This window comes from Leptinotarsa decemlineata, unplaced genomic scaffold (genome assembly GCF_025532065.1).
Source record: "Leptinotarsa decemlineata unplaced genomic scaffold, Ldec_3_MD MMD2_tig00026299_RagTag_RagTag, whole genome shotgun sequence".
NCBI classification, from domain to species: domain Eukaryota; kingdom Metazoa; phylum Arthropoda; class Insecta; order Coleoptera; family Chrysomelidae; genus Leptinotarsa; species Leptinotarsa decemlineata.
The window spans coordinates 10,310,557-10,326,663 of record NW_027412676.1 but is presented as its reverse complement, the minus strand read 5'-3'; the positions used below and the strand labels follow the sequence as shown (position 1 = coordinate 10,326,663).

At 33.9% G+C, this 16,107-nt stretch overlaps 2 protein-coding genes across 8 annotated transcripts in view; one reads left to right on the top strand and one right to left on the bottom strand.

The window, feature by feature from the left end:
- LOC111504971 (low density lipoprotein receptor adapter protein 1-A) overlaps window positions 1-8,274 on the top strand; it is a 35,473-nt gene extending 27,199 nt beyond the window's left edge. For all 3 annotated transcript variants that reach the window (XM_023159703.2, XM_074180575.1, XM_023159704.2), the window contains one exon: window positions 7,460-8,274. In XM_023159703.2, the coding sequence (XP_023015471.1) occupies window positions 7,489-7,944 (456 nt within the window). In that variant the 5' untranslated portion in view covers window positions 7,460-7,488 and the 3' untranslated portion in view covers window positions 7,945-8,274. The remainder of the gene's footprint in view (window positions 1-7,459) is intronic.
- PRL-1 (protein-tyrosine phosphatase 4A family member PRL-1) overlaps window positions 1-16,107 on the bottom strand; it is a 71,789-nt gene that overhangs the window by 50,459 nt on the left and 5,223 nt on the right. Inside the window, exon 1 of one of the 5 annotated variants that reach the window (XM_023159696.2) lies at window positions 15,221-15,378. The exons of the other annotated variants lie outside the window; for them this stretch is intronic. The gene's annotated coding sequence lies outside the window, so the exon portion shown is untranslated. Of the gene's footprint in view, window positions 1-15,220; window positions 15,379-16,107 lie in introns of those variants that run through there. 5 annotated transcript variants of the gene reach the window in all.

The following is a 16,107-nucleotide window of genomic DNA, read 5'->3' as shown; positions in this document are numbered from 1 at the left end:
AGTTATTTTAATAACAATGATTGAGAACCATGAGGAATTTCCAAATGCAAAAGTAGAAAAATATCAAGAAATTTGTGAAAAAAAGAAAATTTTTTTATTAAAAAAAATACCTATATCGTAAATATTAATTTGTTTAAAACAAATTGTTTATCAAATAAATTAAAAAAAAGTTTTTTTCAGAATATCAAAAAAAATAAATATCTTATAAATAATACATTTGTTTATAACAATTTTTTAAACAAATAGAGGTAAAAATTGTGAAAAATCATTTTTATGTAACTTTAAATGATAAGAATACGAATAAATTTGAATATTTAAAATAATTGTTCATTGCTTTGATTGAATTTTTCACTATTTAACGTCTTTGATTATTAATAACAAAGTGAAAAATAAAAATTTTTCAATTTTTCCAACGGGAATCTTTTTAGAAGGCTCTCACGAAAAGCTAAGAAGTGAACAAAATTTGAGGTTTTTAGTTTAAAAATTATCACGGTTTTTATGTAAATTTAAAACTTGTAGCAATTAGTTAATTAACCATGGATTTTCGTTTACTGAAGTATCTAGAAGGTATGTGATTTTTTGTCTTAATAATGATATTCAATGGGTTAAAATAATTTGTATTGTTTATATTGTTCGGATCGGTCAGCGCGTGCAGGACGCGCATCGCCCGCTTTAAGCGATATTTTCGCCTGTAATTTAAAATTATAAATATTGGTGATAGAGTTCCGGGAGGTAGGACTTTTTTTAAGGATATTTTCTCTTCTTTAAGGATCTTTTTTCAAATTTCGGATACCTTTAATATTTTCCGAAATATTTGCAAAAAAACAAACCAAAAAAATTGTTTACAACTTTTGCCATTTTTTCAAGCCCCTCTTGAAATTATTCAAAAAGTTGCTTGAGATCCTTCCGAATCGTATAAGCCCTGAATCATAATTTTGTGACCCAGACTAAGAGATCAATGCATTACTCAAAACATATTTATTTGAGAAAAAACTTTTTACTTTTACATTATTATATAGAAAATTTTTATTGAAAAAATCACTACGCCACTGGATTCAGAGTGCCTCCAAATAGGTGTGACCAAAATTTCATGAAAAAATATTCATTATTAACAAAGTTATGACAACTCAAAAATTCGAAAACTCACACAGCTAACAATCACAAAAAACACCCTATATCAACAGATATAGCCATGAGAATATTTTTTTAATGATTTCAACAATAAAGTGCCGCCAGATGAAAAAAAAAAACAAATAGCGTAAATACTTTTAATGAAAATAACGGAATTACATTCAAGTTTTCACGCAAATTAACTAAAACTAAAACCTAATATTTCAATTTAAATCTTAGTTGCCATGGAAATGATATTACAGTTTGACACTTGTCAAAGATTTAATTGTACTATTGTCAACAATATTCACCTTACAGTTCTTCGAATTATTTTGTGTCATGGCTGCAAGATTGAGCGTAAGAGAGAAAATTGAAATTGTACGCCTTTCGGGAGATGACGTTAGAAGTGCTAGAGAGGTTTGTAGTGTATTTAATGAGAGACATCCAGATCGTCCTCGTATTAGCTGCGGTACGATAAATAAAATAAATAAAATATTCAATGAAACTGGTGCAGTATCAAAAATGATGTTAAAAAGTAATCCTGTATAAAGACTAAACAGGAATGACAGGAATGATCAAATCATTTTAGATTATTTCGGAAATAATCCTAATGCCAGTATCAGGAATGCCACTTTGAATATTCCACGAGAAACTATTCGGAGATGTCCCAAGGCGAAGAATATTAAACCTTTCAAGCCAAAATTTTTACACACACTTCAAGGCGACGAAGCAAGACGCCTGGAATATTGTTTATGGGCCCAAGGGGAATATTTGAACAATAGAAATTTCCTAAAAAATATTTTATATACCGACGAAGCCACTTTCACTACAAATGGAGTAGTGTCATCACAGAATTGTCGCTATTGGGCAGCGGATAATCCAACTGGGTAATACACTGTAAAAGCCAGTATTCCCAAAAAATCAACGTCTGGTGTGGGATATTGAACGAACGAATTATTGGTCCTTTCTTTTCTGAGGAAAACATTAATGCGCAGAGGTTTCTAGAATTTTTAAACACAGAGTTTTGGGATGCTATTCACGAGCTGCCTATCAATGAACGATCAAATTTAATTGTCCAGTTAGATGGGTGTTCAGTTCATTTTGCCAGAGCTGTGAGGCAATGGCTTAACGAACATTTTCCAAACTGATGGATAGGCCGTGGTAGTCCGTTTATAGAGTGGCCACCCAGATCTCCAGACCTCACAGTTTTGGACTTTTTTCTCTGGGGACTTCTCACACAAAAGGTTTACACAAACCGCTCAAGAGATAGAAATGAACTTTGTGCAAGAATTCGACAGGTATGTGCAGATATTAGCCCTCAAGAACAGAAACATTCGTAAACGCTACGACACATGTATCGAAATACGTGGTGAATTAGTAGAGGCTACTAGAATATGAGTTAGAATTAATTGTTGCACTGAATCGAAACATTTCAATGATTAGTTATTAGTTACGTTTTTCAAAATCTTTTGCTTCATTGTTAGTTGAATTGTGTGAATGTAATTCCGTTATTTTCATTAAAAATATTTACGCTATTTGTTTTTTTTTATCTGGCGGCACTTTCTTGTTGAAATCATAAAAAAAATGATATATTGTGACTGTTAGCTGTGTGAGTTTTCGAATTTTTGAGTTGTCATAACTTTGTTAATAATGAATATGTTTTCATGAAATATTGGTCACACCTATTTAGAGGCACTCTGAATCCAGTGGCGTAGTGATTTTTTTCAATAAAAAAATCGCTAATAAAAAATCCCGATTTTCGACTAAGAAAAAATATCGATCTTCGAAATGAATGACCTGTATATGAATAGGCATTTTCAAGTTGAAGAAAATTAGCCACTGCTTCAGGTACCTTATAAAACTGATTGCTACCCAAAACCTGATTGATACATTTTCCATTGCGATATGCATAAAACAGGCGGGAATCCTTTACTGCTGCCGGACGAAGGGCTATGTACATTCGGTAAAATTTAATATATTCTTCAGTAACTACAAGTCTCCTGTTCACATCATTCTTTGTTTGCTCGAGTTTCACGATTAATAACGTTCTCAAATCTTCAATATCATCTAATGGCAGATTCCACAAATTCGACAAGCTCCTGCAATCCCAAATACAACAACTTTGGCCATTAAATAAACTTCATCGGGAGCATAATTCAAAGTCACTAATATGTGTACTCGTAAATGTCGCAGCTTTCTTGGGCGTGTAACGTTTTCTATTTTATTTCAGAAATGTAATTAGTTTGAAATATTTTGAAATGTCTACATTATTATTGGATTGTAACATACATTTAATCATTGAATAATTCGAACACTGTTGATGGCTTTTGTTGTGCCAGTTCCGAAAAATAAGCCAATAACAACGTCTCCGAGAAAGAACTGCATGTCTTTTTCATCTTCCATTCCATGAATCTTGAGTACACGGTTTCATAACCGCTGCATACTTTTGCTGCTTCTACTAACTCCGGTGGAGTCAGAGAAAACTCGGAATTAGACATTTTTCAAAATAACTACTGACCACTAAGTTCGCAATTTTTAAATCAAATCACAAAATTAAATTGACAGATATTTGATTTTCTATTGATTGGTTTCCTAGCAAAGCTATAAGTACAACAGCCAACCTGTTTAAAAATTAAAATTTCACATCGATAATTTTCTGACTTTAACAAATTGTAATAATATGTTTTTTCAATACTAAATCGTCGTTTTTCCCGTCACAGAAAAAAAGTGTTATTATACACGGAAAAAATATTAGAATTTAGCTCTCGGTTTTTTGTCTCCCTCCGCTTCGCGTCGGGAAACAAAACAACCTCGAGCTAAAATATAATACTTTTTCCCCTGTATAATGAATAACTATTTTTCACCACTGTTTCTCCATTACTTCAAATTTCCGGTGGGTGAATGTATATTTAGTGTCAGTATTGCACCGCGCGCAGCCGGGGCGGATCACTAGTATATCATAATCAAAGATTTGCAGATCATGCACAGTTTCTTCAGATACAAACTGGAATAGAAATCATATCCAATACAACTACTTTCACATATATAAACAGTGAATTAGATGCAAATCGCAACATCGCAAAAATCAAAGAAACGGTAACACTAACTATACAAGGTAGCATGAAAAAGTATTGATATAAAATTTCACTTACAAGAATCATTTTACAACGCATTTCAAATGAGTTATTTCTAGGAAGAGGCAAGGTAGTAGTTTTTGTAGATAAGAAACTAATAATTGATAATTTATTATGTTTATGTGACACTCCCCCCCCCCCATAAAGAAAAACTAAATAGTAGGATAAATGGGAAAAATCTGTATATTTCGTTGAGTGCCCCTCCGCAGCTATGTTACAACTGGAGATATACCAAGAAGTTTGTCAAAAAAACAATAACAAGTAAGAGTTTCGAGGTAGACCAAAGAATGTATTAATTCCAAAATAAGGTCAAGTTTAACTCAAAATGTGAGATATTTCGAATATATTAGGTATATTATTTTTTGTTTGGCAGTTTTGACTGCCTCTGAATCGACAAATGCAATCAAATATCATTATCCATAAGATGTATCTTTTTGGGGGAATTACAAATGTTCCTGTATTCAAAATAGATCATTCATTTTGTGCTAATGTGTGGGTCTTACCATTTCCGAGATAGCAATAGTGGGATCAGCTAAAAAACGGTCTATAAAAAGTGTTTCCTAACTACGGTACGAAAATGCAAAGGTTATTTCTTTAGATCGTTTCAAGATAAAAGTTCTCATGAACATATGTCCGGAGTTGCTTCGTTTCTGAGATGAAAGGCGTAAAAGTTAAAAAAAAAAGTTATTTATGAAATATCATAAATATCCTACACCGATTTGGTTGAAATTTGCTACAGTTACTTGAAGTAAATAGGCGCCTATTTAGCCTTAACTATATTGAAATTATTAGGTCCAGTGAAGTGTCAGTAGGCATATCAGCCAACAAAAAAATACGCCACTGACGTGTAGGTTTTTATTTTTTTAGACTAACCTATAGTAAATACCACTTTTTTGTGGCTTGTTTTCTTCACATCTAGCTTCGTTTTCGAGAAAAGAAATGAAGCCAGTTTGCATACCATGAACACCTGCTTTGGAGACCAGCTGACAGTGATAGTGTTATCATATCAGTGAAAGTCAGAGTTGTCAATTAACAGTGATTCCATCATAAATGATTTTACTGACGCTGAAAGGGCCGACATGCACTTCATTTATGGATTAGCAAATGGAAATGCGGAAGAAGCACGAAGAAATTATCAGGACAGATATCTTAATAGAGTAATTCCATGTGCTAAAACGTTTAGAACGCTACATGCAAGATTATGTAATACTGGGAGTTTCAATAAAAATGCAGGTGGTGGAAGACCAGAAACAACGCCTGAACTAGAAGCTATACTTGATGCGATAGAAGATCTGCAGCTTAAAGTCAGCCCCAAAGTAAGTTGGAAATTTTTAAAAAGAAACCTCCTATACCCATACCCATATCACACACAGCGGGTCCAAGCACTACTGCCTCGGGATTTTCACTCAAGATTAATGTTTTGCACGCGGTTGATTCATACGATGGCATACAATAATAATTATTTACCAAATATTTTATTCAAGGACGAAGCAAATTTTCACGAGATGCTATTATGAACTTCCACAATAACCATTTTTGAGCCGACGAAAATCCTGAGGTTATTAGAGAAAGTCATTTTCAGCAAACAATTTTCGTTGAACGTTTCGGTAGGAAAATCAACAGGTGAATCCTGCACGGACTGTTTGCGAGATCATTTACCTACCCATTTTGTTAGAAGAAGTGCTGGTACTTGTAAGAGGCAGCATATGTTTATGCACGACGGGGCTCCAGCTCATGTTAGTGTTCTTGCTCGTCAGCATCTCGACATCACCCACCCTAATCGCTGTATTGGACGCGCAGGACCTCAAAATTGGCCTACTCGCAGTCCTGATTTAAATCCTCCACACATGGGGTCATCTGAAGGCTCTTGTTTATAAAACACCTGTACTAGATGTGAATGATTTGAAGAATCGAATAAATGACAATTGCAATGTCATAAGGAAGGAATACTTCAGGTATTTTTGAACGTATAAGACAATCAATGACAAATCGATTGCAGTCGTGTAATTTATCAGAAGGTGGAAATTTTGCTCATTTACTTTAAGGTCGAAATTGTTTATTATATACTTTTGATTTTTATTTTATGTTGTACATGGATAGTTTTTAGAAATGATTTTTTTCCTCGAAAACGAAGCTCGATATGAAGAATACACAGGCGTCGAGAAAGTTGTATTTTTAGTTGCTTAATCTAAAAAAATAAAAAAACTACAAAAAAAGTCGATGGCGTTCTTTTAATCGGCTAAATTATACTTTATGGGATACTCACGGATTTTCGCGATTTTTTCCGGAATGATACTACATGATGGTAGGAATTCAGAACACTTTTTATTTTTTACCGAACTCAATTAGTTTTCGAGATGTAGCCTGTCCGAGTTTGTATGGCGTCATATATTTTTTTAAGCAATAAACGATTGCAATTTGCATATGTTTTTATTTAACACAACTTTTTCCATATCATCGCACTTTTTTCTATCACGAGTTTCCTGAAATTAGAATGAAATTCCATAATTTGTCAGGTGCACACAAATCACTTTTTATAAATTGCATTAATAAAATACGTTCCTTTTAGAATTCGGAGGTTGAGTTAGATGTTGAGGATACATAGCTTTTAAAATTTTAAAGTAAGGTCGGATTAGGTTAGGTTGAGTTAGCATGTGACAAATTATGGAATTTCAATCTAATTTCACGAAACTTGGCAATAAGTGAATGAAAAGGGATAGAAAAAAGTGCGATGATATGAAAAAAAATGTGTTGAATGAAAAATATGTGAATTGCAATCGTTTATTGCTTAAAAAAAAAAAATAAAATATGTCACCATACAAACTTTTGACAAGCTATATCTCGAAAAGTAAAAAATAAAAAATGGTTCTGGATTCCTACCATCACGGAGTATCATCACAGAAAAAATCGCGAAAATCCGTGAGTATCCCATAAAGTGAAATTTTCCCTTTTTTTCTCAATATTGTTGTTTGTGGTGCCCAGTTAGAGCTACTGGACCTAATATTTTCAATCTAGTTTCGTACCGTAGTTAGGAAACACCCTTTATATTCTGTGCCCAAATAAAGCAAGGCAGCATTGTAAAATCAGAAACGGTGAGGGGTACAACCTCGATTGAATAAGAAAAAAGTTGCTCATTTCAGAACTCATCCTTATCTTCGACACATTGTATATGTAATATACTCAGTAAATGATTTTCAAATATTTGACGTTTTTAGGTTTTCAGCCAGCTAAAGGTCTATGGGGAATGAAGCACACCAGAAAACCAGTCGACTATTTAGTATCTCAAGCAAAAATGCTACCCGCAGATGTCATACTACCAATAGTGAAGTTGAAAATAACACGAGACGGACTGAGCTACTTGGACCTCACCAAAAACTTGGATTGCAAACCGGTGACTTTTTCCGTGGAAGCCATCTCCTACGGCGTACAAGACCTGGTGTACACCAGGGTATTCAGCATGATCGTAGTTACGGATGACAACCTGAATAACGGCATCCCCTTCGTGTGTCATAGTTTTTTGTGCGAATCGAGGGATCAAGCGAAAAAAATTACATACGCTTTAGCCGCGGCTTTCCAGGATTACGGACGAAGAGTAAAGTCGGAAAAAGGTCCTGGAGAGAGGTACGTGAAGAAGTTTGCGATCGATTTAAGAACTCCGGAGGAACAGGCCGAAGCGTCGGATGGGGAAACAGATGCCTAATTATGTGTTTACTTTTTATTTTTAAGTGAGACTTTTTTCGAACTTTGTTAACAGAAATAACTTCAATAATAACCCTAATCATATTTTTTACATTCATGAAGAATCACAAAGGGGTGAAAGTATAAATAAATATCAGAAAAAGATTAATGTCAACAATGTGAATTTTATGAATAAAATCAACTCAATCATCAAGATTCACCTCGATCAACCCTCATATCAACTTGATAATGGAATTCGTGGAGTTAGAGAATATTTATTTGGAATATAATACAGTTTTGTTTATCAAGAAATAAATAGTTTTGTTTATCAAGCAATAAATTATTCATCGGAGGAAGGTCCTTTTGTATGTAGTATTTGTAGACGACACAACTGTGATACCGTCCGATAATGATGAAAATACACAAAACTATCAAAAGACGGACCTAATATTCTTTGAAAAAATCAAATTATGAGGAATGATACACAAAATAAGTCTGATTACGATTACTGAGTGAAATTTTTGATTTACCGGTCAGCCGGTAGCCAAGCGGTTCGGCGTGGGTGCTTTGTTCACTCACTCGAATTGACTGCCGTGTTGGTCGGTGGTTCAAGCCCTAGTCTGAACGATCGATCTTCACTTGCTACCATCCAACCCGTGTTAGGAATCACACGTTAAAAGGTAAGACCTCGTTAATCCGTAGTTCGCACAAGTTTCGACTTCTGAGGGTTGTCGTTCGTAGGGGTGCGACAGCTGGTTAACGGAAAAACAGATTTTAAACAGATTAAGGAATTTGAAAACTGATCTACTTGTAGATCACACGTTCAAAAAATCTCAATTGATTTTTAGTTCAGTCATTTTAGGCATTTTAAACCCCAATCTGCGAAAAAATTCCAAGTTGTAATGCAGATGTGAAAAATCCTGTCGGCTAAAAAAGTTATAACGGTCAAAAGGTCACGAAAATCAATTTTTCGCTAATATCTAGAAATCGTTATGAAAATTTTTCTGTAAAATTAATCGTTTATGGAGTAGATCGTTGAGAAAGCGACTAAAATGCACTCACATATGATATTGTATACCGTGCAACACATAGATAGGCTTTATTGGCTATTTCACACAGTGGTTTACAGCACGTCACATAGTACAAAAAATATTGAGAGACAATATGTAAAAATGTAAAAACAATCAGGTCATTCACAAAAACATTTTTTTTAATTACATTAAAAAGAATAATTCGAAAATTCTTCTACACTATAAAAACAATTTTTTAGGAGTAGACATTTCATATCAGCTTTAAAATGTCTATCGTTCAGGGAACGCATTTCTGAGCTCAACTTGTTATAAAGTTTCAAATTGAGGGGATTTGACTTCGACTTATTTAGCCTGAAACGTTTTAGTGCTATTTGATATGCTGATCTCGTGTCGTATTTGTGAAGATCTGACGAAACAGTAGTTTCCTTTGTTTGAGTGTATTTCACAAAGGGTTTGATATATGTAAATGCATGGTAGTATCATTATTTTCATGTCAGTAAAGAGGTGACGACAGTGTTCTCTTAGTCCGACTCCAGCCAGAAGACGAATAGCTTTCTTCTGTGATCTGAAGATGTTTAGCGCATTGCTGGAATTTCCCCATAGAATGGTTCCACGGCTAATACGCGACTGAAACAAAGCGAAATATATTTGCCAGAGTGATTCGCGACCTACAACATATCTCAATCTTCTTAAGAGAAATATTGTACTGGAGTGTCATCGATTGTAATTCCAAGTTTACAGTGTTCTCCTGATGTGTATTTATTGTTACTGGATATAATCAGTTGTTGCGTTTTTTCACCATTTAGTTGTAGGGAGTGTGCAGAAAACCAATTTCTAGCAAGGTCAATCGAATTGTCAGCAAGAATTTTGAGTCTATAAAAATCTGACGAACTATTGATAAGTGACGTATCGTCAGCAAAAATAATGGTGGATGTATCCTGTAGCATATGCTGACAAATTTCATTTATGTGAATGACAAAAAGCAAAGGACCAAGGACCGTTCCCTGTGGAACTCCATGTTTCACTGTCCTGAGCTGAGATGTAGTATTTTTAATTTTGACCAGTTGCTGCCTATTTGTTAAATAAGATGACATCAATTTGAGTGATGTTCCTTTAACCCCATGATAACTTTTCTAACAGTAGGTCGTGTGAGACACAGTCGAACGCCTTGGACAAATCGCACATAGAAAAGATGGAATGTTGCTTTTTTTCAAGGCCATCGACAATATCCTCCACGACCTTCACTAGTGCCCTTATTGTAGATTTGTTTTGGCGAAAACCAAATTGAGTGTTGGCGAGGAAGTTATTCTTTTCAAAATAATGTATTAACCTCAACAGCGTAAACTCTATTGCTGCTTTTTCTCATATTTTCAATATTACATTCTAATATTTGAAAAAAGTATTTACGTTATTAAACATTCACAAAATAATAAAAGAGTGCAAGCAAGCGGCCATAAAAGCACCAGTAACATCTCCAAGTCGATCAACATTGGATATTGACAAGAATTTGAAGCAGGGAGTAAGGACAAAGTATGTTTTTTCTTCAATAAATACTAACAGTGGTCAAAACTTATGCACCTGTACAGGAAGATCCAGATTATCATAAAATGAACCAAAACAGTTCTGACTATCGTATTGAATTCTTTATTTGTCATTTTAACTTTGTCTTCTTTGATGTCTTGCTTTAATCTTTGTCCAGTAGTGTATTGACCCACAAGAGTCGACAATTCAAAAACCATAAACCCAGTAAAAAGATTACTGTTAGTAACCGATACCCTTAAACATAAATTTAAAAAACATGTAATCGATTTTGTTGCAGCATCGCGGTGTACAGCAAATTTCTCCTTATCATTATGAATTAAATCTGATAGAGCTGATAATGGCATGCGTGAAGAAGGATGTCGTTCGAAAAAAATCTTGTTCCTTTGTTGGATGTATGTGATCCAGTTCCTCACATTCGCGTGAAACTTGAGAATAATGTATTTTTCATAACCGATCCCTACTCTGTTGAAGCAGTTTTTTTCCAGAGGGTATCTTTATAAGGGTTTTCCCAAATGCATTTCCAGGTATTTTCCAGTCTTCCAGTCTTTCATATTGACCCATTTCCTGATCTGCTTCTCACAGCTGGTTCAGATACTGTTTATGAAATTGGTATGTGTCCAAATCAACTTTCTGATTTGTCTGTAGTTCTTCACTCAGCCCATTTTGTTCAGATGTTAACCTAAATGGAAGCAGTAGAATAAGAAGTCCTGTAATTTTTCTGAGCTGATCTTTGCTCTGTTGGAGCAGTTCTTCAGACAATCCCTTTATAAAAATGTTTTCCTGCGTGAACCTGTTTCTTGACCTGATACTGTGCGATGAATTCTGGTACTACCATATCTGGTACCATATATGGTAAGTAGAGTTGAAGATCCGGTTCTATAACATTCGTCATTTTAGTAAAATGGCCCCCAAACCAATCTCCAATGACATTCTGCTCACTTTGTTGAAGCCTAATTTGCTACTGCAAGTGTGCATACACTTCCTCATAGAAGAGGAATGTGTATTGAGAGACCAAGTAGATGTAATGTAAAACGAACTCCTATACTCTGAACGACCTTTTTTAAAGAGTAGTCTAGGTCACAAGGCTTCTGCGCTATTGATCTAGGCACTCTTATTGTTCATCCAGACCAGGCACTCAACAAGAAAGAGCAAACAACAAATATAGAAGGTGGGAAATTGTGAGAAGAAAAAAGAAATAATTTCCTGGTGATTTTCCATATTGTTCACATGCATCGGGTAAAAAAGTGGCTTTCAAATTCGAGTGAGCGTTATAGTCGGCTTTGTAGCTTTATTGATGCTTCAAATTTGTGATGGATTTGGCCGATACAAGATGAAAATCCATAACTTATTTCAAGTAACACTCAATTTTGAGATTTTCACCAAACAGTTTACAAAACCGCGACACGTGTTTCGCTATTCAATAACATACTTCATGTATATAAAAGCTTGAGAAAACTATTGTAAAGTGTCTAGTGGAAATTTCACAAAGTGTTACTTGATGCTTTAAAGTTTTGTGGCTGTTGATGAAAATATAACATTATTGGTTAAGCAATGAGAAATTGGAAATCTAGGAACAAATGACATTTTTAAAACAATCAATAAATATTCTGCTCTAGTATCATTCAAACTACAATGAAATATTCGTAATTAGGTGCAGGTATTCTGTTTGTCCTCTAATACTTTTTCAATCTTAACATTCCACTTGCTCAAGAATAAAATTGAAATTATTTAGGTATAGACGAAACGATAACAGCAAAATCTCTTGAAAAGATAAGATAAAATAATCACAGAATAATACGAATACCGTTCAACGACAATGAAATGAAAAATTTGAATAGCATTGAGAAAAATTTATTATAATGTTATAATAGTAATAGTTAAAAATAATATCCTCTGTTGGGCAATCCAGATCCAAAAAAAGATTGTAAAATACTTAGGCAAATTAAAAACGAATTCAAACAATTTCGCCTTTAATCTTGACTTTGCTTGACAGTTATTATTTTTTCCTCTGTCTAATTCTCAAACAACCTATGATATTTATCAAACAACTTATATATAGTGATGAACAATTAACTGATATAAGAAAATACAAATAAAATAAGTAACATTCTCCATCCCCAAGCAGACTTTGCAAGGTGAGTATATCAACTCCTGACTGGAAGAATACACACTTTGGCGACAGGTCTCATATATGTTCCATGTTTATTCCTAATTCGAACAACTCTGATGACTCCGTCTTTACCGGAAAACGTTTCTTTTATTTTTCCTATGATCCACTGATTCCTAGGTGCCTTCTCGTCCACAATCAAAACTATGTCGCCAATTCTAATAGGAATAGTTTTCTCATGCCATTTTTGTCTCTGAAGAAGTGTTGGTCTATATTCAATTACCCATCGTTTCCAGTACGTATCTGCTAATGCTTGTTCAATTCTCCATTGCTATCTGCTAGAAAGTTCCACATTACCGAATGATCTAACATCACCTGGTCGCAGTAGCAGAAAATGATTGGGAGTGATAGCTTCTGGCTCATTGGGATCGACCGATATGTGTGTCAAGGGCATTGAATTAATAATATATTCAATTTCACTCATCAAGGTTACCAAAACCTCTTCTTTTGGATTGATGGACTCCAAACTGATCTTCAGTTTGAGTTTGAGTTGAACCTCAAAACGATGAGCAGCCACAGTCCATCGCATATTTGTGATATGTACCGCTCTTGGTTGAATCAAATGTGCCAAGTAACTTGAACACCTCCCGTGAAAGTATCCATCAAAGAGAAATAAATCTCCAATATTTCTTTGATGTTCCAAACTATCAAGGTTGCAAGTGATGTTCGTGTCAGGCAGATGGAATCCAGCAGCTCCAGAGCATGCTTAGGGGCGGAGCTCCATACATGAGAACAATACTCCAAAGAAGTTCTGATTTGAGTTTTATGGAACATCAAAAGTTGCTGAGGTGTGTACAGTTTTCTGGTTCGGAACAGTGTTCCAAGCTTTTGGAAGCAGCCTTTGCAATTCCAGCGACATGATTGTGCCAAGACATATTGGTGTCCATTTCAACCCCCAACAGACTTCCTGGTGCGAGTTCATTAGCGCACTTTTTAAGTATGATGTAAGTAAGTCGTAAAAATAAAATAACTAGTGGAAATGAGACAAAAGTGTTAATTTCTTTGAAGAATTTTAGTAAAAAAAAATATACATTTTTTATGATATTTTAGAAAAGATACCCTTGAAATATTATTTCAGGTGTAAATTACCGATTTGTAAACTTTGATTAAAACTGACAAAAAAATTACAAATTGCATTTTTTTCTTGTAGGTACTAATCGGCTCAAAATGAACCTTTCATTCAATTTAACAATCATAAGAGTACTTAGCAATATTATTTTTCTATTACTGAATGCATTCCTGAATACACATAGTATAAAACGTCGCTTTCCGCTGTCTGTCCTTATGTATGATTAGATTTTTAAAACTATGCTACGGATTTTGATGCGAGTTTTTTTAATAGATGAGAAGGTTCATATGTATTATAATATGCATAATATAGTAGAAAAACACACTGATAATTTTAGAGGTTTCTAATGTGATGTCGTAAATAAACATATTTTTTTGCGCTTACATTGCAAACGCTGGCTGCGCTTCGTCCTATAGCACTTTATGATTAATAATAATAATATTTATTTACTTCTCTCGTTGAAAAATATGAAACTTATTTTACAAAATAGTACACAGTTACAAGGAAGGCGTCCATGGGGTGTAGAACATAATAAATTAAATACAACACAAATTTAAAAACAGCAGCGATCGCTTATATCATATCATATCATAGATCGTTTATATCATTTTTAGTATCAGCATTGCACCCGTCCGGAGACGGGGCGGATCGCTAGTAATCTATGAATCGAGAAAATTCGTCGAATGATCCTATACATTGTAATCACAAGAAACAGTTTATAAAATTACACATATCTTAAGTTTATTAGCCCTCTCTAGTCAATTCGATACTTACTTTACTGATAGATTTTCAAACAAATGGCTTTATTGGTAGCTGATATATTATCATTGACTTCAAAAATGATAAAAAAAAAGAAAAATTACGATACTTTCGAGAAGAGAATCAACATATATTTCAAATGGTGCGAGTTCTATAACGTGATTCTGTGAGTATATGTACGCATACGTCTACTTCAACCATATTTCCACTACTAATACAAATAGTGCAAAAGCATAGCCTACTTCAACAAGTACTTTCAAAAAGTTACTAATTTCGGTGGACTAAGAAACCAAGATATAAATATCTTCGCAAGGCACCCACCCCGTGCAAGGCTGAAATACGCTTGGCAACAGTGTTTCAAATACCACTAATAAGTTAAGGCGTTATGGTTTCAGTTCAGTGGATTTCAAACAAATTTAATAATAAAGTTTTAAAAGGTTTATAAATCCCTTTCATTAATATCGAGTAAGTAAAATTTATCTTCGAAACTGCATTACAAACTTAAACTAGAAATAGAAATGAGGCAACAGCTGACGTCTCATATAACCTCACATCATTTGAAGGACAATTATGAAACATTACGAAACCTTTTGAAAATAATTGTACGTGATTAGGTTACCACAAAAAATCTGAACCCCCACTTGGTAATTAAATTCGGAGAAAAAAGCAGTAGCTATTAATAGAAGAAACATTATAGAACAATGAATACAGAATAGCTTCTAGCACTTACCTAGAAATCAATCTCACTATAATTACTTCTACCATTACCATATGGTAACGGAAATATTAGCTCACTTATTCCCTCATTTAAAAATTTTTCTCTTCGTTTTCAACTTCCCACAACTCCAACCTAACTTCTAACTCGTATTTTCATTGTAAACAAACGCCCTCTACAGTCATCATTACCGAAGTATAAATGCAGTACATGCCAGATTCATCAGTTTATACGTAGGTATACTTTATTCTGACAAATGTATGAATTGAAGTGAAATTTTGTAAAAACGTGGAAATTATGTAGGTATTAACAAAAATCTATTTTCCAATAAAATTAAATTCAACTTGAAAAGTGTACAAACAACTTGTACAGGTAGAAGCAAAAGCATCTCAAATAATGCGTCAGTTAGTGGTTTTTCAAAATAGATCTATTTGAAATAGGTATTTAAAAAATCTAAATTTGGTTTGTGGTATTTCATTAGTGTATCTACATGAATGAGAAACATATGCCGAAAACTTGTTGATAAAAGTTTAACCAATATGTTTCAATAAGTAAGTGGTCTTTTATATTACTACAACAAAATCTAATAATCTTTCTGTATCTATACCTACCTATATACCAATTTTTTATTAGAAAACTGCGTCACAAAAACCAACTTGTCACGCATGTCGAATTACTCGTTTAGTGTAAATCTTACAATAAATTGTATCAGAGTTATGAATGGCACGTTAAAATGTAAGACCTCGTTAATCCTTAGCTCGCACATGTTTCGACTTCCGAGACTTGTCGTTTGTAGGAAGGGGTTAAGGGAAAAACATATTTCAACAGATTTTTTCACAGTTAGGGTAATTTAAATTTTTTCAAGAATCGGTCAGTTATATCCAATTTTTGAAAGAACGACT